At 44.2% G+C, this 27,498-nt stretch overlaps 1 protein-coding gene across 1 annotated transcript; it reads left to right on the top strand.

The window, feature by feature from the left end:
• Positions 1-4,392: 4,392 nt before the first annotated feature.
• LOC112570995 (dual specificity protein phosphatase 10-like) lies at positions 4,393-26,695 on the top strand. The gene is made up of 4 exons (XM_025249771.1): positions 4,393-5,644; positions 12,965-13,123; positions 13,338-13,523; positions 21,712-26,695. Exons 1-4 carry the CDS (start codon positions 4,987-4,989, stop codon positions 21,975-21,977), a joined length of 1,269 nt encoding a protein of 422 aa, XP_025105556.1. The 5' UTR covers positions 4,393-4,986; the 3' UTR covers positions 21,978-26,695.
• Positions 26,696-27,498: the final 803 nt, after the last annotated feature.

Below are 27,498 nucleotides of genomic sequence, written 5' to 3' on the forward strand. Positions count from 1 at the left end.
AAGTTCGTCTGCTAACCGTCTCTGGACTATATCGCGGTTACTCGGAAGAAGGACGCAACGGTCGATTTCACTGGATATTTTCGATTTTTATAAACATCGGTAACCGAAATAGTGCTCATAAGTGGTAATAAAGTGAGAAACGAATCATTTATTTCTTCTGCATTTCTCTCGTGCACTGCAATCGTAACTAAATATAATTTTTAAACGTTTTGATCGTCACCACAGTCTTATCACAGCCTTGAGTATACCTTTAACCTCTATCCTCGTCGACGACTGAGGGGGTTAAGAAGATTTTCTTTTCCATCAGCTTCTTACCGACTGCGGAAGGGTGCTTGCTGGGATTTAGTCTTGTTTGTGATCTCTACATCATCTTAATCTCTTCCATTCTCATATACGAAAAAGATTACATACACATAAACGCAGTTACCAGCATGTGAGAAAAGCCATCTGTTGATGGAGTGAGAGAGAGAGACCCACACAGACATCGACAGGCCACAGAGATTCTCCTGAGACAGCTATCTGCATTTTTTTTTTTTTTTTTTTGTAGCAGACCGTGAACACCTGTTACACACACACAAGAAGCAGACAGTTCGTTTGGCGAGTGTGCTGTCGTGTCTGGCTACATATATTCAGCAGGCAAGAGGATAGGATGAGTAAACCGTCCCAATTTGTGACGTCACGGCAGATGAATGCGTGACATGCTCTGTGGAGGCTTCATCACAGGATGCGCTCGTGCCATCAGCCGTTGGTCACTGACATGCGCAGTCATCGTCGCGTGCTGTGCAGGGAAAACGACCGACTGTTCAACGAAGTGAACAAAAGTGATCGATATATTAATCTCCTTGCCGTTAATTCAAATTCGCGGAATTTGGGGAAAGGGCTTAAAGAGAAGTGGGTATTATCACAGCTCTGCGGTACTCGAAAACTAATGCACTCGCACTCAAGCTTCGACTAACAACAGAAACACGCGCAACACGGAGTTTCAGAAACAGAAACAAGCGAAGCTGTGAGTGAGCTAAATCCTGATACAATGTGATCAGTTTAGCTGACAGTGTTCACACTCTATGTGAACACACACTCACATGAATTGGGGTCGGAGTTTTTTCCGGGTTCTCCTGTTCCTCCCTTCTCTTGCACTTTCCTACTTCCCTGGCTGCGAACTAGTGGGTTACTGTGCACCCAACCCAAAGATTTCGATGACCCGGCAGCTGCTAAACCACCTGGAAAAGTAGTTCTAAAGCAAGGTGAAATGTTGCCCGGCAGTTCAAGATGGAGAAACCAAGGGCTAGTGTCTTGTCTCCAAAGCTGCAAAGCGGTGTGCAGACCTCGCAAATATTATTTTATCTTATTTTCGCTGGAGATACACAGCAGGCCCTGCGCCCACAGGGCTAAAGAGCTCAGCCTTCAGGCGAGTTCCCTGCTAGTTGGGGATCAGAGGAACTCAGACTGACAGACTGACCACCTGCACCCCGACTGGACGCCCACTGAGTCAAGCTTCACTTGACCTAACACTCCACACTTTCCTTACAGTTCCTAGCAGGCGACGGAAATCTGGTTTATTTGGTAAGAAAATGTTTCCACCCAGAGGTGGCTTCATACCATGAGAATAGGCCAACATCGTCAAGTAATATAATCGTTAGGGTAGGAAAGGGGTAGCAAGATATACACAATTTGTCCCCTACATGTGATCTCACTCCAGGTGCGACCTAGTTTCATGACCTAGAAGATGTCCAATGTCCATAGTCTCCCTTTTTGAAGTTATAATCGGTTTTTGAACATTTTTCGCTGGACAGCTTGAACAATGCATCTATCTATATTTCATACAAGAACATCTACAGAGTTTCTGGTTTCAACAGCTGCTGCGATCTAAATGCAGTACAAAGATTCACTATGTCTGTCGTTGCTGGGTACACCGAGAGTCCGAGGTCATATCAAGAAGAGAGGGTCGTCTTGCATAACATTATCGTCTTACGCCATCAGTGTTATCGCTGGTGGATAAGACCACAGCATGACGAGTACTGTGAAGAGGATTTGTGTGTATGTGTATAAGTCTAGAAATTCTAAGTTATTATCCTGTCCTTTAAGAAATTTTAAAACATCGAAAATAAAATACAGCGAAAAATTATAACAACACAAATATAAAACTCGCATGCACACGCACAAAACACACACACGTACGTGTGGATAGAGGGAGTGGGGAGTGGATGGAAGAGAGATAAAGAGGTGTGGCGGGTATAAGCAGCAGAGAAGGGGGAAGAGTGAGGGACTTGTTAGTTCTTTTCATGACAGCGGGATTTTCCCACGCCTGTCTTGCAGGAGACGTGCGGAGCTGGAGGCCCCAGGACGTGCACGTGCCTAACGTCTGCGAGGCGGGGTTCAGGGGCTACAAGGCGGTCATTGTCCTGTCTGGAGATACTGTTCGTTATGTGAACTTCATCTATGACTCACCCGTATCACAAATAATCCGTTGACCATTATCTTGTCCTTATCACCCCTTCCCCAATAACTTTCCACCTCTACCCATACAACCAACCACCTCGTCCGGCGTAGCTTCATCCTTTGCCATTTCTGCTCCCCTGATGACCAATACCTACCTGCTTCGGAAGGTATGTGTGTGTCGGGGGTGGGAAGGCGTATATGCGTGCCAGGTGGCTCAAGTCATATGGGGCGTGTACAAAATGAAGTGAGGTATTCATAGCTACTGAAGAAGCATCGTTCCAATGATGACAAGTTCGAATCCTCCTAATGAAACACAGGAACATCCAGCTCCGTAGAGTCCAACACCCAACATCAGCTTCTCGATGCAAGCTGGTCTCCGTTTGGTGCATTGTGCATGCTCGAGATAGCGAACTGGCGTCCGTTTCCTGCAAAAGGCGGAAACGTCACCCACGTGATGTTGATGGTCGTGGTACTGCGATGTCAACAACAAGAGCAGCACTTTAGCTTCTATCTGAAGAGCTGGACACAACAACAAACACACAGTGTTTCCTTTTTCCTTCAACAATCGGGAAATCACGCTATGACTGCAACATGTTCCGGATACAGCGAGAAACTAGCGTGAAGAGCACTTCTTTGATGCTTGTAAAATCGGGAAAGACATTTTTATAAATATTTTTTTATTTTATTTATGTACTTTTCATAAATTATACCAGACACAATGAGAAAAAACACAAGTGAAGAGAATTTTGAAGGAAAAAAACCAAGAAAAATATTTTCTTTACTTGCTGAATGTCGTGACACCCGAAATGTTTGAGTGACCAAAAAATAACTATAAAATTGTAAAACAAAAATAATGGCTAAGGCAATCCCTGTAAGAAAAAAGGACTATTTGATGGTGTGTAAACATGCCTTACACAAAACGAGGACATATATTGCAAGAACTTTTTTTAATGTGCGAGGCTTAAAATTATAGGTACTGATTCAAACTTAGTGTACTTGTTTGAAGTGCTATGTTTCTATTTGTTGTATATTTCGCAGTTTCAAAATTCAAGATATAATTACATAAACAGGTAAGTCTTGGTGCAATATTGCGTATCCATAGATGAGGTGTATGAGTAATGCGTATGAGTAAGACATCTTAAATTACAGCCGTCAAATGCGTTCATTCTGGTATTGACTGGGTTGAATACGTAAATCCCATTTGCCCTCCGCAGTTTATGGATGGTGTCTTTGTGGGGTGGAGGTGGACGAACGTTACTGTAACGTAGCTCAGAACCTTTACGCAGATACTGCACGCGGGCGAATCATATCTAACGAGGCTAATCACCTTCCTCGCATGACAGCCATCGCGAGCGCGCGCCTGTTTCGTGTTATCTCGTTTACTCACGCTCGCGCCCGCAGTGAGTAAACTGTGAGTTACGAGATTAAGGGTATATAAGTCTGGCTCCCAATCGGCTAGGCCACGTACCACAAGCTTGCATGTTATCTCACGAAGCCACGTGGAACGTAACTGTCCAATGTCGGCCAGTGACTCGTCCGTCCGCCTCATGGTCATGCGGCTGACGCATGGACTAGCACGTGAGGGTTAGTCAACCGACAATTTGCGTGGTCGTCATGTTTTGAAGCGATAGACAGCAAATAAAAGTGTACACCATCGATACCCGAACTTTAAAAAAAAAGTAGTCAGTTGGGTTTGCTTCGTGTGTTTATGAGATTTGGTGTAAACTCGTAAAACTGTGAGCTATCAGAGGAACCGCTTTAGGCGCCCCTTAGCAACAAGGGACGTAACACGCGCCTCGCGCGCCCCTCCCCCCACTTTACCCTCGCTGTATGACGTGCCACGCGTGCGCTGACCGCCTGTGACGCGGTGCAGCCTGTGCGCAGCGGCTCCGCGCAAGGAGAGTCCCAGGGCGGCTAAATTTGGAAACGGTGATCTCATCGCTTGTTGGCTTGCGGTGCGCAGGCTGGAGGGCGAGCTAGTTCATTCATAGCGGCTGCGCGCGACTGGCGTGTGTGTGTTGTGAGAGAGGAGAGAACGAAAACTCGCTCAGTGAGCGTCATCGTCGTCATCTTCGATAACCCGCTAGTCGTAGTTTTTCGGCTAGTGTGTGATCACCTTTTCATTCGACAGTGGATCCCTTTCCGATGTCAGTCTTCTCTTCGACTGTCGTCTGCTGCGACGGATACGTTCAACCATTTGGATACTCCGAGAATCGCTGACGTCAGAGCCTCCAGCTATACGCGTCTTTCTCTCTCGTCTGCTGCCAGCTAAGTGTGCTGGCGCTCTGTTGTCGCAGTGCTGCTAGAACCAAAACAAGCCAACGGTTTAACTTCATTGTTCCATCGGCCGCCTGCAAGCATTGCTGAGGTAAGAACTCGAGGGGAGGGCAGTATTATTGTTTGTCGAGCCCTGTGGCGGTTTGTTGTGTGTCTCGCGCAAGCAGACTTGACCGATGGTGGACGTTATGATACTGTAGAGTACCAAAGCGGGAAAGGTCAGAGGTCGAGGAGGAACTGGCCGCAACGGGGAGTCCAGAGGTGAGCACAATGCCGGAATCGGGCGACGTTGACATCCTGACCCCACCTAGAGTGCACCTGGCTTCCCGACGAAGGTTCGACCTCAAGCTGGACCTGACTACCACACCCAGTGGCAGGGAACGTGGTGAGAAGAAGCTCCGACTGGAGCTGCTGACAGCTCCCATACTGGACATTCCCAACAAGATCTCCGACAACACTATCAACACTGCCAACATCGCCAACACCACCACCTCCACGGGCTGCAGCAGCTGCCTGAACAAACAGACCGACGCCAGCCCCGATGAGTTGGTGGAGGTGTCCAGTACCCCTCCGGCCTCTGTGAGGACAATTGCCGCGGGCGAGTTGGCAGCCAAGTTGAGGAAGGCCCGGACCGTGCTGGTCATTGACTGTCGATCCTTCCTGGACTACAACCTGCATCACGTGCAAGGCGCGGTCAACGTCAGCTGCACTGACCGTTTTAACCGCCGGCGATTGCAGCAGGGCAAAGTGGGTGTCATGGACCTGCTGGCCGCGCACGGCAAGGACCACTTCCGGCGCAAGCATGCGCGTGACATCGTCTTGTACGATGGCCGGAGCAATGGTCAAGACCAGCTGGACGGGGAGAGCGCCCTACACACCGTTCTCACAACACTGCTCAGAGAGGGTCGGCAGCCAGCGGTATTACAAGGTGAGCTTTACCTGTCACTCCCCTCCCACTCCCATTTATTTATTCTGCCTCGTCTTCCTTCTTCCTTCCTCCTCTCCTACTTGTGTACAAGTAACTATGCTTGCCCGCGCGCGAACACACACACACAAACACGCGGAAAGGGAGGAGCTCTAGCGGATGACATCAGTCGAGCAAAAATGTCTGACGTACGTTTCCGCATTCACATAAAATGAATATGTATTATAACATCTGAAGAATACTAGGCTTACATTTATCTACTATAACATTGAAGAGTTGACATAAAAGTCGTTTCAAACCCTTGATGAAAAGTACCTACTTTATTTACCTGAGAGGCAAATGAATAACTATATCAGAGCTTTTCTACATATTAACAAGAAGGGTGACAAAGTCTTCTTTTATTTACCTTTTATGTATGTTCCACCGAGTAACAGCGAAAAAGTGTGGTCCAGCCCTAGCCAAGCGTTTATGTTGACAATAACTTGTATGTATAAGAGTTTAAGATCAGTAAATGTAAATATCGATTTCTCGTATAAAATGTGAAATGCGATTCTTGCATGTAAAGTAGAAGTAGAATTCAACCGCCAGTGCAGCTTTGATATCGCGTTAGACAAAGAGTTTCAACTTCAGACAACCTCTCCCCCACCACCACCACCACTCACATTCTTGTCAACTCAGCTGACTCTGAACAACCGTTTAGCTTAGGTGTGTATAGCTCGTAGTCTGTCCTTTTTGTCGGTCTGTATGTCTGGCTGCCTATCTATCCGCTCCAGCTTCTTGGTCGTCGACCCTCTTGCTGACACGTACCACATTATCGTGGAGCAGATGTGTCAGATGACTCAGCGGCCTCCTATGGTGATGCTTACACGTGGGTACAGATTAATGCCGGCGATGATGAAGGTCTCGCGCTCGCACGCATGCCTACGTTATGCATAATCACGTGCTGACGACTCGTCATCACCTGGGTGACGCGAGTCCCTAACTGTCAGGGTAATAACTGTCATCAGTGAAGCAGAGGCGCATCATTATTTTAGCATCATTATTTGCTAAAACTTCATGTATAAGGAGTATAATAACATGGACTGCAAAATTTTTTAAAGAGTGAAGAATTGTACTAAAATACCTTTTCTTAATAAGTATACCATGAAATAACATCTCTTACAGTTTTCGATGACAGTTCAACTTTCCTGACATTTAAACATTTGTTCTTTGAGTAGGAATTGACCTTGCCGTATTGTCAGGTATGGACGTGCAATATCAATGTTCAGGTAGATGTGATGAGGAACAAATCACCCATCTTACACATGTCTATGTCCATCGTCGTCTTTAACTCCCCTCCCTCCTTTCACTCCCCTCTGGACACATCAAGCAGGAAAGAAGGAACCAACACATTAGCTTACAGGTCTGTAGAGAAATACAGTGTGGATGATGTTCTCTCATTGGACTGTTTGTCCACGTGTCCACTCGCTGCTACGAATTTTTTTTCTGACAATGGCTATCGCCTGAAACGATTTTAAGTTTTGTGGACCAACAAATACATGAATTTATATTTGCGGCAGCCACATATCCTACTGTTATGTTAATTGCCTTTGGATTGTTTCAGTAATTTCTGTCATAGGGGAAGTGAAGTATCTGTTGCTTGATGATTGGTCCTTGATGATTAATTAAGCTTTTACAACCATATTTCGGTTCCTTCCTGTTCAGCGCTGTTTACTTGGCCAAAAACTGTGTCCAAATAATGAAGTAAGGTCCCGATGTACTGTAAATACTTTACCAGGAAGAGTGAACCAAAACCAGTCATCTTTTGTGGAAAGATTTGGATTGAACTGAAAAGTTTCGCCGGATTTCATTTTCTAAAAGATTCAGCTGTTGGTTGTACATTTTGCAATCAAAGTTTTCGTGAAACCCTTTTTAATTGACGCCTTTAATTAAAAATTCCTAAGCCAACTGCTGAGTGGACTATGTGGTTTCACTGAAGTTGTCTCGCCAGACGGATTTTGCATGAAAGCGTTAAGGAGCGTGACGTGGGCACCGCGCTTAAGACTCAGGAAATCCGTGACACGAACCGCACGCGCGCGGACCCAGCAAATACCGGAGACAGGGTGTGGGCCCCAGTCAGCTGCATGGGAAAGTCTCAAACGCCAGCCATATGACGTATGCACAAGCTTCTCTCAACGACTTTCTTTGCCTTATTTCATCTCATTAGCATCCTTCTATTTTATTAATTTTGGGGTAGTTAGAGAACTTCGCTTGAACCTTGTCGGCAGTCCTGTGGGTGAGACCAAGACCAAGCATCCCCACGTCTTTACTTTTCTCGAAAGGTCTGGAATCGTGAAACAGACATCTCTTCCTTTTCGTCTTTCTTTACTTTCTTTCAATTTATTGTTGTTTATTTGTGTTGATCGGCTTGAAAACGTTTTCGTTCCGTGTAAGTCATTTTTAAAAGTGAGGTTTATTGTTTACGTATGAGAGACAAGGACTCTTGTGTAAACAACACACAGAGCGTTTGCCCAGCAGACCTATACCATACGTTGCTTGCTGTTTAGTCACGGCAACCGGCGAAGTAGGCCAGTGACCCAGTTTTGTTCTCGTCGCGATGACTCAGCCCTGCCTGCCTGTGGCACGTGGAAAGCAGACGGCGGACACCGTGCACAGCGCGTATATATATCCAATAAGTCTGTGCCGCTGACCTGGCGAGCTGGTTCGGCATACACTTTCTGTCCTTGTCATTCTAGAACTTTTCACATAAACAAACCCTTTCCCTTTTTCTAGATGACCACCACCACCTCCCTGGCTGACTACTTTCTAAATGAATATCAACAGTATAAATATTCGCATTTATGCGTAGTTTCGTTTTACAGCCAAAATCACTCGGACGTGTATTCATCCATTTATCTGTCCATCCTTCATTGAGAATCCTCAAACATATAGTCTTCACAACACATATATTTAAGGGTGTTTTATTTTTTTTAAAGCCTAAGCATGTGGATCGCCAGGGTCGGATTTTATCTCCCAATAGTAAATAAATTATTTCAAGTCACACCCGCCCTGTGTTTGTAGGCAAGCATTTATTCAATTCTTTATGCTTCAGTTATAAATTCGTGTGAGTTTATCATCAGCTAACACTGACCTCAGATTTTCCAATTATTATTGTGCCGAAATTTTTGGCCAAAAAAAAAAATGTGCTCAGTTCCTTTTCGACAACAAATTGTTTCTGTTATTTACTTTATTGACTTATCCGCTAAACTAAACAACGGCTCAAATAAAAGATAGTGTAATAACAAGCAGATTTCTGTTAAGTGTAGTGTAGCTGGAAATGACAGACAAGAGGCTCGGTGCTCAGGGAGAAAAGCAATGGCGTCGAGTTGTTGTCGGCAGGTCTGTGCTATATTTAGCTCAGGACAGCTTACGTCAACTTGTCCTTGCAGGACGGCGACAGGCAGACAACTGCGGAGAATTATATGTTTGCTCCACTACCAGCCTATCGATTGGCCTCCCCTTCTACCGCCACCTTCCGCTAAACAAGGAAAGGAATGAAAGGCTAATACGCACTAAGTCCCCCTTCATGAGATTGAACAAACCCTTTCTTAATATACGCAATTTGTACTCGTTCTTTCTTTTTTTCTTTCTCTCTCTCACACACACTCACACGGACGTGCGCACACGCAGATGTAATGCAGATGTGGTGGTTACTCCACGGACCTACGTCATAGCGGGACTGTGAAGTATCAATGCGGAACTAGGAAATACAGCTCAGCTGAACTCTTGACCCCGACCCTTTCCCCACTAAAGTCTTTTCACAGTATGGAATTATGGGACGACTCAGATAACAATAGAACGAATATAATATGCTGGGTTGCTGTTAGCTGAGGTGTTGTCAAGACGATCGAGGAATGTTGCATAAATGATGGATGTGTGATTATGATAAATACTTAACATTATAACATTGAGAATGTCATGTTATACTAACACAAATTTGCTTCCCCAACAGAAACGGGCATAAGTAGACCTGTAAACTAGCAGTTTAGTTATAGAACAACAGTAGACACAGTTAATGGAGAAAAGTTGAAGAGGTTAACATTGTTTTTCACCGACTTGTCGTATTACCTCCCACCACTACCATAAAACCCAGTGCTTTTTTTAAAAGTCAGGTGCACTGTATCCATTGTTTTATTGGCTGTGGTTACTGTGCATGCAGGTCGAGACTATATAAAGACTTGTAGCGATGCCCTTTGACCGTGTGACGGTTGTTTACTAAAGTGCACGAAGTTGTAGAGTGTGGACGTAAAATGGTGGCATCTCCTGGCTGCGCCATTCATTAGCTTGGAAGCTGAGGCAAAGCTGGCTGGCTTGGCATCTCCCCTCCATCCCGACTCTCCTCCAACCCCCAAACCGCTAAAGAAATCTCTAGCGGGAAGACACTTGTTGAGCCAAGACTGATACGAACGGTTTGGATTCCCCCCAACTCCACTCGGGGTATCTGTGCGCGGGCATTACTATTTTCGTTGCAACTGCGCCGGGTACTTTTTTATGTGACTGCGTCATTATTAATTTCCTGATCTGATTTTCCTTTCATTGTTTTCTGAGAGAGAGAGAGAGAGGGGGGGGCATATTGTGAGATTACAGTTGTACTCTACAGAGAGGTGTGTCTCGGCTGTCTCACATGCTTCATACGGCGGTCTCAGCTAGCCCTAACCAGTGCAACTTGTTATCGCCTGTCTGTGCAGCACTTCTCATGATCATGTCAAGATTGAAAGAGTCACACATTTTCGAATGAGTCCAATTAAGGAAAAATCAGAGTACTCGGCACTGTTTGACATCTTCTCATCACCGTTCCACGTGACTGGTTCGCAGATGACTTGGCGTCTGTGGAGACCTGCATTTTGTCGTCCGTTCAAGTGGGCGCTGAGATTCTGCGCGTGCGATTCCTAAAAAAAATTTTTGCTTGCACTAAGTTCCAGAGCAAGCGTAGATGTAAACTGTCTGTTGAATGCCTCACAGTTCACAACATCATCAAGTAAATCGTTTCCTGATTTTAAGTCGAGTCTTCAATGTGTAGTTACAAGTTTTTAAACTTTTCATAAACTTTTTGTCGCGCGTAATAATTTGACTAAGCAATCTTGTTTAAGATTAAAAGTAGAAAAATCATCTTTGACTAGGTACAAATACAGACAGGTAAGAAGCGTTACCTGAATGGATGACTATATATAAATAAGAAGAGCAATAAGCAACCAGAATCTGGACTTCTTTATTTTCTGAAAGAATGCTTAACAGTTGTTTACACAGGACTAAATTCTTGAGCCGGTCACGTCTGTTGTCCATCTGCTGGCAGTGCGGTATGGCGGACGAAGGTGTGTTGTTATGGGGAGGAGGCCTTACAAGGGGGTGTGGAGGGCTGCGAAACCACGCGACGTCGGTTTGTGGGCCCGTGAGTCACTGGCTCAGCATGCACGCTGCCGTCTTCCACTGTCCCGTCCCGACTGACCTCTTGAACGGCACCGGAAACGGCTTCCCCCCTTCTCTCTCTCTACTCCATCCCTTCGCTCCTTTCCTCACGCTCGTCGTCTTGAAACTTCGTCTGTCGAAGAAGTTTCCAAGACTTAAAACTCTAGAATACCGATATACAGTACGGGATAGTAAGAGAAAATCCGTTTGTTACGGTAGGGCGTGTCAAGTGTTCGTCTACGTTTTATCCGGTTAGGAGTTATTGCCTTAAAGGTTGATGTGTAAGTAGTTTTTTGTTTGTTTCTTTTTTTTTTTTTCAATTTATCATTAGGCATTCATCGTTCATTCTTTCGAGTCATCTTGTTCTGAAATTGGGAGTGGTCCGTGTACAAATCCTAGCATTATCAAACATGGAGGGATTGTAGGTTTTAATAATTTAAGCGTGTCGAAACTCTAAGAATGTGAACTTGACATGGACGACACCAAGACTAAACTATTCGCGCTTAGTTGTTATGGGCTGCTCCCCGCCCCTCCTCCAACCTTTTAGCTATCAGGAAGAAAGGAAAACAAAGCGATTACTAGAAAGCTGACGGCACCGAGGGCGTTTAACCAGGCCGACGTCAGACTCCGGAAGTTGCGATGACAAAGTAGTTGATGTCAACCGCTCCCTGCTTGGTGTGAGCGACGGGTCTCCCACCACGTGGGTGACAAAACTATGGGAAGGACAGAGCCAGTACCCCAACGGTTTTCACCTCTTGTGACGAGAGTCATGAAGGGGACCGTCTCAAACAGTTGTGTTGTGGGGGCGTGCGCGTGTTCAGTCTACCGTGAGAACTCGTGTGTAACAGGTGATTCATTTATAAATCATCACTATTTACAATGGAGCTCAAGGCTGGGCGACAGCTGTTCAACATCATCTCTCTCGCCATTTCTCTGCCTTTTGTACGCAGCAGGAAGAGAGAGGGTTGTGTGAGTGCAACAATCTATGATGGTATGCTTGCTTTTCCCAGCAAAGAAACCTACCCCCCCTTGTCGCAGATCCAAGACGTTAACACCTACCCCATTTCCCCACAAACACAGAGAGGGCGACTTTTCCACGTGTTGTGTGGCTGTCACATGATACAAGCAATCTTATCGACACGTTAGCTGGGATAAGTACTTCGTTTCACTTCCCGTACATTCTTAGAAACCCGGCGTTTCACACGACAGTTTCAAGAGGGATGCTCGCTATAAATTTAGTTACTCACTTTCGGGAAGTTTTGTGACGTAGCAAGAACTGGGAAGAGAAAAAGAGAGAACTTCCGGTATAACTGATTCTCATAACTTTAGTAGAAAACTTCTGCGAATGTAGCTGTTCACTACGAAATCTTTTATAACTTTTGTAGGTTTTGAGTAAGGTAAAGTGGTTCCAGATGAGGGAACAGCAACAACAACAACAACAAAAATGGTTGGTCAGATGAAACAGGCAAGGTCATTCACTTAGTGAATTAGTGAAGTTTAAAAAAATGTATCAGCAGCTGTGGGACAGCAGTTGCGGTTCTTATTGCTATCGACAATGATCTGCAATTTATCATGCATGACCTGCTGGCAGATACCTCGACAGAAAATATCTAACATAAACATACATGTACAAGATATACAATTAAAATTCGAAAGAGGTGGTATGGGCTGTGGTTTGTAGATTACACTTTTCCTTACAGTTTGATTTGCCCCCGTTATTCCTCGAGTGTAAACTTGGGTCTGAGGGTGGGAACCAGACCAGCCTATTGTGCGAGGCGTAGTTGTCTGGCGGTTGCAGAGTTAGCTGCCAGATTTGTTCAGTAGACGTCATAGGATGTGTATCAGTCTGTTCATGCTGTTTGCGTGTTGCACTTGCAGGGGGCATGAAGCAGTTCGAGGCTGAGTATCCGGACTTGTGTTGGAGCGCTCGGCGGCAGGACGTTCCCGATCGGCCTTTGTGTAGTCCTACCAATGACACCATGGAGCCAGAGATCGAGACAGCCACCGCCTCGCAGGTCCTTCCATTCCTTTACCTCGGTACGAAACTTACTTTCTTACTCGCACACACACACACAAACACGTGTTGAAAAACAGCCGAGAACAAATATTTCATCATTATATCCTCCACTATCTTTTTTTTAAACTCATATTTATCATATTACTTACTGTGTTTATCTTCTGCTTTCTTGTTTTTCTCCTCGAGAAGGGAAATAACTCTTATTTTCATTGTATATGTGCGCTGTTGTCGCAGGTAACGAACGTGACGCCGCCGAACTGGAGAGGTTACGACGTCACAACATTACCTACGTGTTAAACGTCACAGCTCACGTGCCGCAGTACTGGCATGCGCACGGCATCCGCTACAAACGCATCCCAGCTTCGGACAGTGCCCAGCAGAATCTCAAACAGTATTTCGAGGAAGCCATCGAGTATATAGGTAAGTCAGTTTTAACTACGTCGCTTCTACGTTATTGTTGTTGTAGTTATTGTAGTTTTGTTTACAAACATTTATTTTATTTTATTATTTTACTGTTTCTTTTGTTTCGCTTTGATTTTGGCTGCTGCTGAATTCTGCTAGTTCCGATAGGTAACCTGTAATTTTACAGGTATGGGGATGTCGAGGCACAAACCTGATTAACAAGGTTGCTGTTGCTAGGGATACAGCTGTTAACTCGCAGGTACTCGTCATCCATGACATGGTCTCGGTGTTTGTTGAACCAGATCCTGTTCTAGGAAAAGAAATGTGTTCTAAAAGGAAATTCTTTAAATATCTAACTTTCCGTTTCTTATACGACATCATTATTGAGTGAAGCAAAGTTGTCACTCATTGTCGATGCCTTTTATTCGTTCTTCCTTTCTTCTTTCCTTCATTCATTGGTTGATCACTTCTTTCTTTCTTGAACAGTCTGGCGTGAAAGAAACAAATTTGTGAAAAGGATCGTGAGGAAAAACTCAAATTAATGCGATGTTAAAGGATTACGCTCGACCCGTTTGGGGATGAATGGTGGTTCTCTCCCTTTGTCACTGTAGCAAGCTGAGCAGTTAGCAACCAATTGCAAGATCAGCGCTGGGGGAGGGGCGGAAGGGGAGGGGTTAGTGGCGCGGATGTGATGACCCGTGGTTAAGGCCTTCTTATAGGAAGCTAACCATGTGTTTGCAGTTCCTGTTGTGGAAGATTGATTGCAGATATTAATGACCTTCTGGACAGCCATGACGAAGTGAGGACAGTTGCTATTTCACCGTTGTTCGGACAGTTTATTTATAGGGAAAGGGGGTATAGGGGTTGAAAGAGGGAAGCGGGCGAGAGAGAAAGAGTTACGAATCGTTCGTGCGTTGATCTGCTCAAACGGCCATCATTTTTAGTCAGCAACCGCCAACCCAATTGGTCGGAGTTTTACGTCCGTTTCCCCTTCTCAGCCCTCCTCTAACCGTCCCTCCATCCCACATTCCCTCTCTCCCCCCCCTCTACATCCGTCGTCCATTAATACTTCTGGTCAGCGTGTTTCCCCCACCCACCCCAACCCCCTACTCTGCTGTCCAGTATTGTTCGAGACCGACCTCCCTTATAGGATGTCACCATTTTGACCCCGAGACCCCAACTACTCCCCCTCTCTCCTGTCACTAATTAAGCGCATCGTCTTCCTGGTTAGTGACTGTGACGTCAGAATGAAGCTGAGTCATCCGTGATTACTGTCATAGTTATGCAGATGAGACGATAATGAGGCGCAGGGTTAGAGGTCACGCCATTGTTTTAGCGTGGTTAGCGACGGCCGGGCAGTAGTCGAGTTTGAGGACTGGCCGCGACCGCCATTGATTTTTATCGCGATTTCTTTTGAAGGACTGCTCGCCGGACATTCAGCCAATGCAACCGCGAATGGCTTGCTTACAGCCTACTAGAATTTTAAAAAAAATTATTAACGGACGTAAGAGAGATTTGTGATGGCCGCTGTTTGAGTATCCTTCTTCTGGCGTGGATGACGTCACGATCCCTATCAGTGGACCGCGTGCACTCCCAAGAGCCGTTACTCTATATTTACACTGACGAAGCAAATGTTCATCATTGTTTATACTGACCAGGATGTTGATAAGGACGTTTTTGTTTCCTGTTGTCAGAATTTTGAAGGATGCGATGTGACTTTCTGCCCACGTTTACCGGTCTGGTGCTAACACGGTCAATTCTCTCGCTCTGTACTTCTCGATTTTCGATGCTGAAACTGTATGTATGCGTACCTCACACTTTCGCATAGCTTTTGCTGCCGACCAAAAATATCTCTGGGAGGTGGATTGCGCCGGACGAGTTACTTATCAGAGATGGAGGTAGTTCGTCTTGAGTCTGCATCCACTCGCCCACCTCGCATTGCTACGTACACGCAGCGCTATACGAGGACCTGCATGGTGAGGGGGAATTAAGTACTAAACAATACCTACAGAAATAAAGACCAGTGAACAGTATAGCTTAGCGGGGTGGGGGAGAGGGGAGGCAATGTCCAACAAAAGCGAGTGGCTCCGCTAGACGGCGCTGCTCCCTGCGCGTCGACGTCTTGTGCCGGTGAATCACTCGGTGTACAAGGGCGTTTTCTCGTTTCCCTGGCCTCGCGTGTGTGTGCGCAGGACACCTTTCCACAGATCGCCTGCATGAGTGGTGTTTGACGTTCCCATTCCTTCAAGAGCTAGTCTCTTCTGCCAGATCGATTTTCTTCCTAGTTTAAAAATGAAATAAAATGAAACAAATACACATACCCCTCCCTTCTTTTTCACTTAAATGCCAGCGAGGGCGCGAACACATAAACATAGACGTACCCGTACGAATACGTGTACATCGCGCACACAGTACAGGAGTGTGTGTAGTGGTTTCTTTTGATCCTTTCCCTTTTCCTCTCCTAAATCTCTTTGGTGTCTGTATTCACTTAAAACGAGTCACCTGTATATCTCATATCATACCTGTCCTTCTACGGGTGGATTCGTAACGACCATCCCACACTGATTAAGGAAAGACCTGCATGAAAGCTTTCAAAGTTGTAACCATTAGATTGAAAAGCAAGATATAGGTAATTATACAAATAGTGTGTTCCGTAGGTAGTGAAAGTAGGTAGTAAAAGAGAACTAGGTATGAAGAAGCGGTTGGTGATATACAGCACGGTGTGATTCTTTCAGATCGGTAACCGTTTCTTGTCACGAGTCGGTGACACTGAGAGCTGAGAATGATTTTTCTTGCAGGAATCCTGTTAAGGCCAAGCACCTGGGTAAAAATTGTCGAAAATTTTAAGATTTAGCCATTTTGAGATTATGGCATATTGTGAAAGTTCAAAGTCTGTTCTATTCACTCACCGAGTGGATTTTCATAAAACAATCTAGAAATATGTCTATTTTGTCAATGAAAACATCTACTTCTATCCTATTTACTTTTCCCGAGCGCAGAATTAGCGAGAATAGAGAATGTTTGGGACATAGCAACACACTCGACCACGTGCGAAACATCGTCACATCGTATATCGGTCGAAAGGTCACTGAATGAACTTTCAAACAAAGGCTGGTTCAAGGCCCATAGAAGGCCCCACGCTATGATACGAGGTCTTTTCTAGACGACACAAAGGGTCGGAAATTTCCTTATATGGATGCATGCGTAACATACTTAGCATATAGCCAATCAGAATTCACTAACGCCGACCTCGACGTGGTCATAGGTCACACGAACACTCTTCGGCAGTGTTCGGGTATCCCACAAGGCAACTGTCATGGCCTCCGGATGTAAACAAGGTCGAGAGTAACTCAAAGCTAATGCTGGGGTATTTTCTTTCTGGGACATTAACGTTAATATTAAATGTTCATTGTGCCTGTCAGACGCTCATTTCTTCTCCCAATACCACGTGCGAAAGAATAAAAACCACGTGGACATTCTTAGACCGTCGTAGCGGCTAAAAAAAGTAACTTAGTGAACTGAATTCGGCTGTCGAAATCACCAACAGTCATGTGGTAAGCGAGCTGAAAATAAAGCGAAGTTTTCATTTCTGCTGCAAAGCTCGGTAGTAATCAGGACTAGATGTGAACATTTACACATTTGAGTCAACTTGCAATGCTAGTTATTTATGTACTTTGTCTGGAATGTAGGGAAACAGAGCTTACATCATTTGCACAGATAACAAAGGTTGGGTGGGGATTGGATTGTCTTTCTCCGACCAAATGTCACAAACAGAATGTGTGAAGACAATTATGAATAACATTCCTAAAAAATAGAATGAAAACTGCTATCTAGTCAAGTTTGTAGCCATTCAGTGTCTAGAGAGCACATCATTGTCAGCCCCCTAAAAGGCCAGACAGCTGGTGCTTTTCCCATAAATTTTTGACAGAAAAAAAGAACCACCTATCCACAAAAATCAAACATCTTTAATCCATGTGACTACAGATGTAATTCATAAAATAATCCTAGCATACAGAGGAACAGAACATGAGCAGCTGCTCAAATTCTGGTACACTAAAGGATGTATCTCTAGATTTCATGAACAGGTTCTTCTTCTTATTCCTATTCGCCCCCCAGTGGAGCATATAGGGCCGCAAGAATAGGTTATACTCTGCTACAAGCTTTTGAAATAATTTCTTTAATGAAAGAATTATATTTTGATGTTCATCTCATCACTCTGCAACTGAAGGCAAAGAAAGATGAGAGTGTTTCCTACTAATGCTGCTACTTCAGTAGATGCTTACAAAAATTGAAAGCAATATGTGAGACAGCATCACAAAATGTTAGAGAGCAAAAGACCATAGATGGCATAAAACCATGAAGCTAGTGGACACTGAACTTCTATATAACTAACTAAACCTATAACTGTGTTGCTCAATGTTTGCAAACACCATTGTTTTTATTACTGTGTATTTCTCTGAAGCCAAGTCAGCATTTGGGTACACAACACAACCATGTTGACTTTTCTAAAAATGAACAAAATAATTAATTTTATTAGTAATGTTAAAGTTATGTGTAGTAACACATTGAAAGATGGTTATAGTTTTTATTCAACAGGTAAATTACATGAAAGGCTTAGATAAAATAAAGCTACTAAGCTTGAACTTTCTGTTCTCGCTTTTTCCGTTCCTTTTATGTTACAGTTTGTTTATTTATAAACCCTATAACTTTATATTAACATGTGCTACAGCTTAAAATTTGGTTGAAGGTTTCTTTTATACATATCTTAACATATCCATGAGAGCTTTTAAAAAAACTAATTAGTGGTTTAGTAGTTACTAAGCTTTTGGTTTGTTTTCCCTTGCCTTTTCAGTTTCTTGTTTTGGTAAGCTTGGTTAGTTCAAAAGCTTGTAAATTAATATTGACATGTGATATAGTCATGAAATTCGGTTGAGAGTTTCTTTATATACATGTCAACATTTAAATGAGGGCGCTTTAAAAAAATATTTAGTAGTTTAGTAGTTACTAAACTTTCAGTTTTTCTTTCCTCATTTTCTCAGTTTCTTGTTTTGGGTACAGACTGTTTACTTCAAAAGGACAAAACTTTTTATCGACAAGAGATATAGTCGTGCAATTTGGTTGAGTAATTCTTCATACATATATAAACATTTCTATGAACGATTTTAAAGAAATATTTAGTAGTTTGGTAGTTATACTGTTTTTAATCAAAATTTCTTAAAATTTAACACAGTGTTTTACAACAAAAATTCATAAAAAAAAACCTAAGCCGATTTTGCAAATCTCTTTTCATAGAAATGTAGATCTGTCTTTTAAGTAACTATTTCAATAAAAAGTTCGAGTCTACTCACAAAATTGACGAAGTTTTGTATTTTTTAAAATGTTTGTTTGGGCGCCATTTTGGTTTGTTTCCATGGCAACCGATGGTGTGACAAGTGCAGTAAAACTATTTTTTGAACCTTCAGTCAAGGGCTAAATAGCTGATACAAAAAAATCCGCGCTATCGCGTGAAACGTAAAAGTTTTTTTTTTGGCAGGTGCCTAGCCTTAAGACGCCTGGCAAAGCGGCCAAGCAGCAACAATGAGGCTAAACGGTGTCAAGCTGGGTACTGGCTGATCCCGCGGGCGCGCGTGCGCGGGTAGCAAAGTGGAACAAGACAGCCTTTCATTGATTCCCAGTTGGCTTGCCATCTGCAAACTGAGCGTGTGCTTAGATCGGGCAGCTAGGCCGTGTTTGTTCCATGTATGGATTAGGAGGCCGCTTCTTTTGCACGTGGCCAGGTAAACCGTACCTTACCTGTGACTCACACCGCCCGAGCTGGCCTCGCCTCGCCTCGCTTCTGCTTCGCTCGCGCTAGCGCGTGTGCGGGGGTTGCCGTGTCTGGTTGTCATAGAAACACAATGTACGTGTCGGTTGGGAGTCGAGGGAAGGGCGACTTGATGCGGGAGGCGGCCCGGCGCTGGCTTTTACCTGTGCAGGGATGATGTCTTTGTTGAGCTGACAGCTGAAAAGCAACCGATTGGTGACTGCCGTTGGGACAGGAAAGAGGAGCCGTTCGGAAGAATAGTCGAAGGGTGGGGCTTCCACCCGATGGCGCTTAGTATGTTAAGAGATATAATGTATGCGCGCGCGTGAATGCGTGGAGTGTGGTTGGACGGGAAGTCGGACTTTCACGCGCGTCCTTTAAATTTGTGAGAGCGAACGGAAAAGAGAGAGAGATGGAGGGAGTGCTTGATGATGAATATGATGGGAAGCGAAACTTTTGCTGGAGCTGGGTCTGACAGAGGCCTCTTTCTGGCGAACTGGTAACCAGCTGCCAAAACAGGTACTGAGTACCGCATGACTCATCCCGACTCGCCAGCGCGTGCGTGCATGGTCTTCGCGCGTGCCGTTCCGCCCCCTTCATCCCGCTTTTGGTCTCTTGTCTGTTTCACGGACTCTCTCCTCCCGCATCCTCCCAATTCTCTTTTATTTCTCTTTCTTTATTTTCGGTCCCTACAATTTCCGAGATCACGACTACTTCAGAGAGAAGTTTCTCGACAAGAAAGGCTCCGGGTGACCTGCTGCCCCTTTTCATTAACCGTTTTTATTGCAGCTGCATTTTGTTCAAATGGCAGGAGCTCCTGAAAGCGGTCCCGTTTCATACACTTACAGTCAAGGTGATGTAAATAAGCGCTTTTGGCAGAGAATGCTTAAGGTACATCTTCCGCTTCCGGTTTGCGTCACCCTTGCGATGTTTTTCAGCTTCTCGCGAGCCTTGGTTTCCATTTCCTTGGAATGTCTGGCTCTGACGTTCTGCCCTCCACTTCCGTAAGAGTTTCCGCCTTTAATCAGCTGGCATATCCTTTTATATCTCTGTTTATTCACTGCTGGCCGATCAGGTTCTTTTTCTTTCAAGAAGGAATAGTTCCCACCAACTGTTCACAACTTTTAAGACATTACTCCAAACTCATGCACTGCCCCCCCACCCCATCTTCGCGAGTTCTGCCACTTCCCCACCCCTCCACCTGTTTGCAGAATGTAGGTCAGCAGGTGATTGCATCACGTGCTGGAGCCGATAAAGTGGTACTGATAGGGCGGTGTGTGTGCGGAGGTGGAACGGAGAAATGTTCACTGATTCCACTCTTAGCTCACCGTTCGAGCGATGCGCTTTTGACTCGCACTGATTCTGTCATGGTGCCCTCCACCTCATCCCCCTGCGCGCGCTTTCCGATCGTTACCTGTGCACTGGAAGCGTAGCATCTTCATCTTCAGATCCTCCACCGATTGCCGTGTGCCAGTCCGTTTGCTGTCTTGTTTGTTGTACAAAAGCCGTTAAGATAATGGCGCGCCCCACCCACACCCTCCTCTCTCCCTCATACCCTCCTCCATCCACCCCGGCTTTGTGCTGTTTTGAAAATCAGGTCGTCGCGAGCATCTGGTGGTGTTTCGTGACTCACGGCTACAATTACACAGGTGTTGGAACAGGAGTAGTTAAGCGGCAGGTTGTAAAGCTCTTGATCATTGGCTGCCTTTTACGACCAGGCGCTGGCCCCCCTGGCTTGCGATTGGCTGGCCCAGCCAGCACAAAGCCGCCGTCAGCGCCGCCTCTAGGAGTGACGACGCCCGAGCGATGCGTCACAGCTTAGTGACGTGCTAAGCGCCGCTAACTAAAACGAGCAGGTGTTGATCGAGGAGCAGAAGCTGCTAGCCTGGAGACCAGTTCCTCCCAGCACCCTCCTCCTTTTTATTGAGAAACATCTCCTGTTACTATTTAGCCTTGCATACAATTATAATGTTAAATAAAATACAATGTTAAAATAAATAATAATCTACTCCTTTGAATTTCAAGCCTCGTTGTCACCTGGTTTTGCTCTTTAAATTTTTTCTAAGTCTGTTATTTCTCAGAGTTTTTTGTGTGTAGCTTTTTATATATATTTGTTTAGTTGCCCTTACCATCAAATTTTTTAAAGATTATTTTATTTTTACTGTTGTTGTTTTGTTTGGTTTTTTTGTCAGATTTGATTTTAGAAAAGAATATTCTAATTTATTTTTTGTTCGTTAAGCTTCATCGGTTTTAATTTCATTAAATGTCATCTTTGTTTTTATTTGTTCTTTAATTATTATTTCGTCATTACTGCTTGTGTTGATTTGATAAGGTCTTACAGTTGTGTTGTCTTATCTTCCTATCTACTGTTTTCAGTCATTAACCTCTGACCTCTCGTTACAGATGATGCCCGGCAGAACGGCGCCTGCGTGCTGATTCACTGCCATGCGGGTGTGTCTCGCTCGGCCACCATCACCATCGCCTACATCCTCAAGCACACCAAGATGGCCATGAGCGACGCCTACAAATACGTCAAAGGCAAGCGCTCCATCATCTGCCCCAACTTCAACTTCATGGGCCAGCTGCTGGAATTCGAGCAGGACCTCAACCAGGGCAACTCGCCCCGCATCCTCAATCCTCGTCTGCAGGGCCTCGAGTCCACCGTGTGACGTCGGCCTAGCTGCGGCCTTCACCTCCCCAACCCGTTTACCACCTGAAAATATTCAGAAAACTTAAAACGGAATCTCTGTATTTTCGCAGACGTCAGTTTGTTCTGGATCATTTCTTCACCCTTGAGTCGGATTCGCTGAAGGTATCTTAATTTTGGGTGTATTTTTTTGGTTGGGGAGTGGGCAGTCATCCTTCTTCCTACAGTTTACCTTTCGGCCGCAAACTACAAAGACTTTTTCTGCGTTGAGCAAAATCACACGTTCACAATTTCACGTCCTTCTATCGGAGTGAACTGAGAGAAGCACGATACACCTTGGTCCACAGCTGACAAGGTGCCCGGATGTAATCACAGAGACTGGAAAACGATGCTACTTGGTGAAGTGAACATTTCTAGGAACGTTGAAACTCAAAGCAAATTTCAGTGGAAAAGTTGTGATCGTGTTCCAGATGATGCAAGGACTTGGAGAGGATGAGACAAAGATAGAGAGGGAGAGTCTACTACACCTCTTCTGCTGGTTTCACACTTTCCAAAGGTCTTTACACACCGACACAAAAAATGGTCGCCACGGGTGGCGAGACCCTGTCCGCTGGCTGCGTGCAGTTTGGTTCCCCACCCTTCCCATCGCCGTTTCACCGTCAACCCTCATCGCTGTCACTTCCTGAGGCCGTTGTTGGCATGCAAAGAGATCATACTGATGACACTTCTGATCACAGCCGACTTTTCATCGCGACATCGTCTGCAAAGTGTTAGTCGTCGCTGTTTATTTATCTTTATCTCTCACATTAACGACACCGGCCTTCACCTTTCTCAGGAATCAACGCACTGTCTAGGCATTTTGTTTTAAAATAACAGTCCTTTTCATTCAGTGGCTGACAGCCATACCTGACTCCAAAGACTATGCTAGAAGTTCTCGCACGTTCTATTGCCATTGCCGACTCAGCTTTTATTTACCGACTGGAGGACTGTTCTCAGGCAGCCATATTGGAAGCGGTGCTTCCAGGTATTGGTTCGTGGATCAAAACTTTTGCAAAAAAGAAAAAAGGCTAACAATAAACACCCGTTCTACATTCCCTGAAACTGTTTTTGAGTTCCCCTTTGACTCGTCTGGAAACCATGCCCTGTTCAGAGGAAAATCAAACTTGGAAACTTAAAATATGTGTGTGTGTGTGCGTTTATGCGTGCCTTTGTGGCCCTGCCTTTGTATAAGTGTGTATGTGTGTGTGTTTGCATGCGTGCGTGCACATGAACTGCCCAAACACAGAACTGCCACTAGAGAGACAGAGATATGTGTCAGATGCAGAGGGAATGCAGTGTGCAATATTATTTAGTACGGCCTCACATCGCTACACCCGGATTCCCCTTTTCTCCCTCCCTTACCAGCAACCCCCACCATACCACCAGCTCCCAGTGTGTCGGAGCATGTACAGACCTTCGGCCTTCTTGACAGAAAGGGAATAGATAGTTATTTATACAATAATTATGTTTGTGGTTGTGTACAAGAAAACCCGTTTTTGATTTAAATTATTTCTACAAATTGAAAGTGGTATATAGAACTTTCTACATAAATCTTTTGGTATAACGAATGAATGTCATTTTTATGCGCATATTTAGTGCTCGATGGTGAAGTATTTACATATTAGTCTTTATGGGTCTGATGCCGATGAGCGTTTTTGGAAAAAGTGTCTCGACCGGACGTACATCACGTAAACAACGTTATACTCCCTCCCACCTCTCCCTCCTCTGTGTTACCGGTCTGGATTCTTTTAAAGAAATGTGGATATTTGTCATGATTTTTTTACAGTTATATGGAGTGATAATCGTTTGCACCTTCTGGAATCAGTCTAATCCGATCGTGGTTGTTTCACTGTAGGCACTTGATGTGTATGTGTGTGTGTCCGCACTCCTGAGGTCACTAGTATCGTGAAATATTATGGTATTATTCTAGGTCACAAGGCAAGAAAACTATGTCCTCGAAGATGACTTTTTTAAATTATTGGTCTAGCATATCAACATACTTCTCTATTTTCTTGACAAACAATACATTTTGGTGGTTACTCGAGTCGTTGTGAGATATATAGCTTATTCTGGGTCTGTCGAAAACCTCATCATGGTCTAAAAATATTGTAGTTCGACAGCACTGTGTATTCCTTGACTTCACATACTGACATAATGTATACTTCGTAATACATATGTGTAACTTTATTTGTACGATCATCAGTGATTTTCTGGTGGGTGTGGGGGGAGAGGTTCCTTGAGATGTGGGAAGTTGGTGCGATTGTAGAGCCTTCAACTAATGTGACATCGCATTCCAGTAGTACCAGATCGAAAGAATTCAGGGACGAGACCTAAAAGAGTTGTTTGTTTGTTTTTTTTTTTGGGAGAGGGAGGTAGGGCGGTTGGTGTATTTGGGGGGAAATTTTTTGTGTTGACAAAAAACCCATTCTTCCCAACTATTTCTGACAAATTTATTACGGCCTACTGGAGAAGGTGAGCAGGTATATAGGAGCAAAATATAATACAGTTTCATTAAAAGGGTTATAGGCAGCTAAAGAGATTGGTTTTTAGAGATATTGTTAAATGTGCTTCAGCATTACATTAGGTTTCGTTCCCATATGTTTCCACTATTTATATATATATCGCATTAATTCAAGAGTACAGCAGCGCAGATATGATTTGTATCAGAATAATTAAGCCAAAATGTCACGAAGAAACATTATGTTTTAGATATTAGAGATCGAGAGCTGGGATTTCGTTCTGAAGTAAGCTCACCTGATAGGCTGGTCCACTCCAGGTTGTGCAATGATTATTCATTATTTTATACAGAAATGTGAATTTGGTCATTCGTATGTCTTTTTATTTTTTTTTTTAATTTTGACATTCTTGCCTGACATAGCCGCCAACAATATCTTCTCTGAAAATGGCTTCACCCCTGTGTCCCAATAATCACCAGCTCTGCCTTACTCTGGCAGGAATCGGACTTAAAAACGAAGCCCGGTTCTTGCTGTCATTGGTTAACCTCAAACTGTAATCACGAGCGTCGTTAACCATTTCAACTCCACTATGCACGTGACCACGATGTGCTTGCGCAGACGGTAGTTTCCTGCATGGTGGCCGCCAAAAAAGCACTGAACGGGTCAGAATATTATTTAGAAGCTGTGCTGGCGACGTGAACAAAGAATGAGGAAGTATTAGAACACAAGTGTAAATAGATATTTATTTATTGGATTCGTATTTTGTACGAGTTTGTACGTGTGACCGTACTGTACACGATTTGTATGGGATCATTATGGACCAGTCGTATTTCGTTCATCTAGTTTGTGAATTATCAGCATCCCATTCATTGACATTTGCCACCTACCCGAATGTGTCGCTTGGCATTGGAAGCGGTGTACACCAACATTTCGTCGCCATGTTTAGTGTAACAGGTGTCCGCTTGTCCATCACAGCCACTGCATCCCATCATCCTAGTGCTAGGTGAGGTCAGTTTGAGGAGAGCGGGGCGTGGTGGACGAACCCTACAGAGGACACAAGCTGTGAGAGTGAAAGTTGCATTGCATGCTAGGTCTGCCTCGCTCCTCACCTGCTTGTGACTGTTTAACGGGACGACTTCTGGCACTGGAATCGGTTTCCAGGGTATCAACCCCACTAATTGTTTGGAGCCGGCTCGATCTATCGCACAGGGAAGAAGTGCCTCGATTACAGAATAAGAATTTAAGAGAGAGAAGGAAAGAATGTAGCTGGGCGCCTCTCTACCAGACATAAACGGATGCTTCTTTCCCCGATATTCTGGGTGTCGCAATGCTCAGTCATATGGAAGGACAGAAAGTGGATAGATAGGAAAGGACGATAAGTAAGCATGGATAAGCAGCGAATGACAACAATCCATAACCCATCCAAACATTTTATTCATTCAAACACTCGCTAACAGTCAAACACAAGCGTTCGAACACTAACCCTGTCTTAAACATCTATTCTAACCTGATTTAGAGATCGGAAGCGGACTTTCTCCCTGCAGCTCACCTGTCGGCCTGTAAGGCTGTGGGCTCCACATCTCTGCTCCTGTGGCTGCTTCATCTCTGCTTGTCTAATGTTACGATTCTTTGTCCTTATATACACAGTGTCCGTTAATGCACTAAGTCACGCAAAATCTTTGCCTCCTGTCAAAAAGTTCGAGCTGCCCTTGAACTTGCGCCCTTTCATGTCAGTGCACGTGGCCAGGGTGAGCCCGTTATTGTAACCTTGGGCACTGACTATTTTATTTATTTTGTACTTTCAATTATCTTTTTTCCTTTCTATATCCCTGCTATATCATGCTCATGAATATTTTTGTTCTTTTTCTCAAAATGGTTTCCTTTCTCTAGAATTCTGTTGCGTATTCCCCCCTACCAGCTCCAGGTGTTTCATGTCCGCTTGTCATGATGCATCTTATCTGCACAGTAAAATACTGGTCCTGTCTCAGCAGCTTTTTGCTCTTCTTTTTGGTTGCCTCTCCAGCATTGCTTCCCGATCACGACCACACGCATTCATCATTCTCATCATCATTATCACACGTGACTATTATTAATCATCTATAAGAAAGGGAAAGTTTTTTTCTTCATTCAAACGTCTTGTGATGATGTACGATTGCTACCATGTTTGTACCGTGGAGTGTGAGAATTATGGCCTGTGGTTTTGTAAGATAATGTGACTGATTAATAATAAAAAGTCAAATGATTATTGTCTCTGTATTTGACTATTGTCGCAGAAATTTTACGTGTGCGAATGTGTATGAGTGCGTGGGTGCTTGAAAGAGATTTTTCACAACTTCGCAGACATGAACAAACTGAACATTTTTACTAATAAATATATATTAATAAAAATTTATATTAATGTACAAGTAAAACGTGTAAATATAAATTGAAGATAAAAATAATATCATTACTTGAGTTCAATAACTTTAAATCAAATAAAGAATCAGAGGACTACATTTTCAGTGCGCACACTTCTAAATATTTCTTGACGTACCGTTTCAAAAATCCAAGATGGGGAACTGCCAGCAATTAGTTGAGAGACAGGATTGAGTTCTGTTGAATGTGAGAGTGCGCTCGAGTTTGATATAATTTAACAATACTTGATGGAGGCAAGATGGAAAAGGAGCGTCAAAACATTTTTTTCCAAGTCTGCCTAAAGATTCCCTGAAAGCTTGACTGCTTGTTCCATGTTCGGAGAGAAAAAGCAAAAAATAGTGCAGGCCAACAGACCTCAACACAACAAGCGAGCGGCATAAGAATTTTAAGTGCTTGCAGCTGCTGAAATTAAAACTCTTTAAATGGCGTTTCTGCGGAGCGAGTGGAATCGTGTCTGCGGCAAAGGGAGGAGAGCAGCTGGGTCTTCCAAGAAAGAGAATCTGCAGTTTGCGCATCACCGGAAATGGCTACAGACAACGAAGCTAATGCAAACGAACCCCTGCATCACACTGCATCAGGGTTAGCAACACAAATGACAGCGGCCACCCGCAAATTCCAAACGAAAACAAACAA

Source organism: Pomacea canaliculata, linkage group LG8 (assembly GCF_003073045.1).
Source record: "Pomacea canaliculata isolate SZHN2017 linkage group LG8, ASM307304v1, whole genome shotgun sequence".
In the NCBI taxonomy this organism is placed as follows: domain Eukaryota; kingdom Metazoa; phylum Mollusca; class Gastropoda; order Architaenioglossa; family Ampullariidae; genus Pomacea; species Pomacea canaliculata.

What these genes read in the sequence shown, in the direction of transcription:
- LOC112570995 (XM_025249771.1), top strand. Translation starts at nt 4,987, where the DNA reads ATGCCGGAATCGGGCGACGTTGACATCCTGACCCCACCTAGAGTGCAC. An exon ending in CCTTCCATTCCTTTACCTCG is followed by an intron (nt 13,124 to 13,337) that starts GTACGAAACTTA and finishes CTGTTGTCGCAG; the next exon opens with GTAACGAACGTGACGCCGCC. An exon ending in GGAAGCCATCGAGTATATAG is followed by an intron (nt 13,524 to 21,711) that starts GTAAGTCAGTTT and finishes CTCTCGTTACAG; the next exon opens with ATGATGCCCGGCAGAACGGC.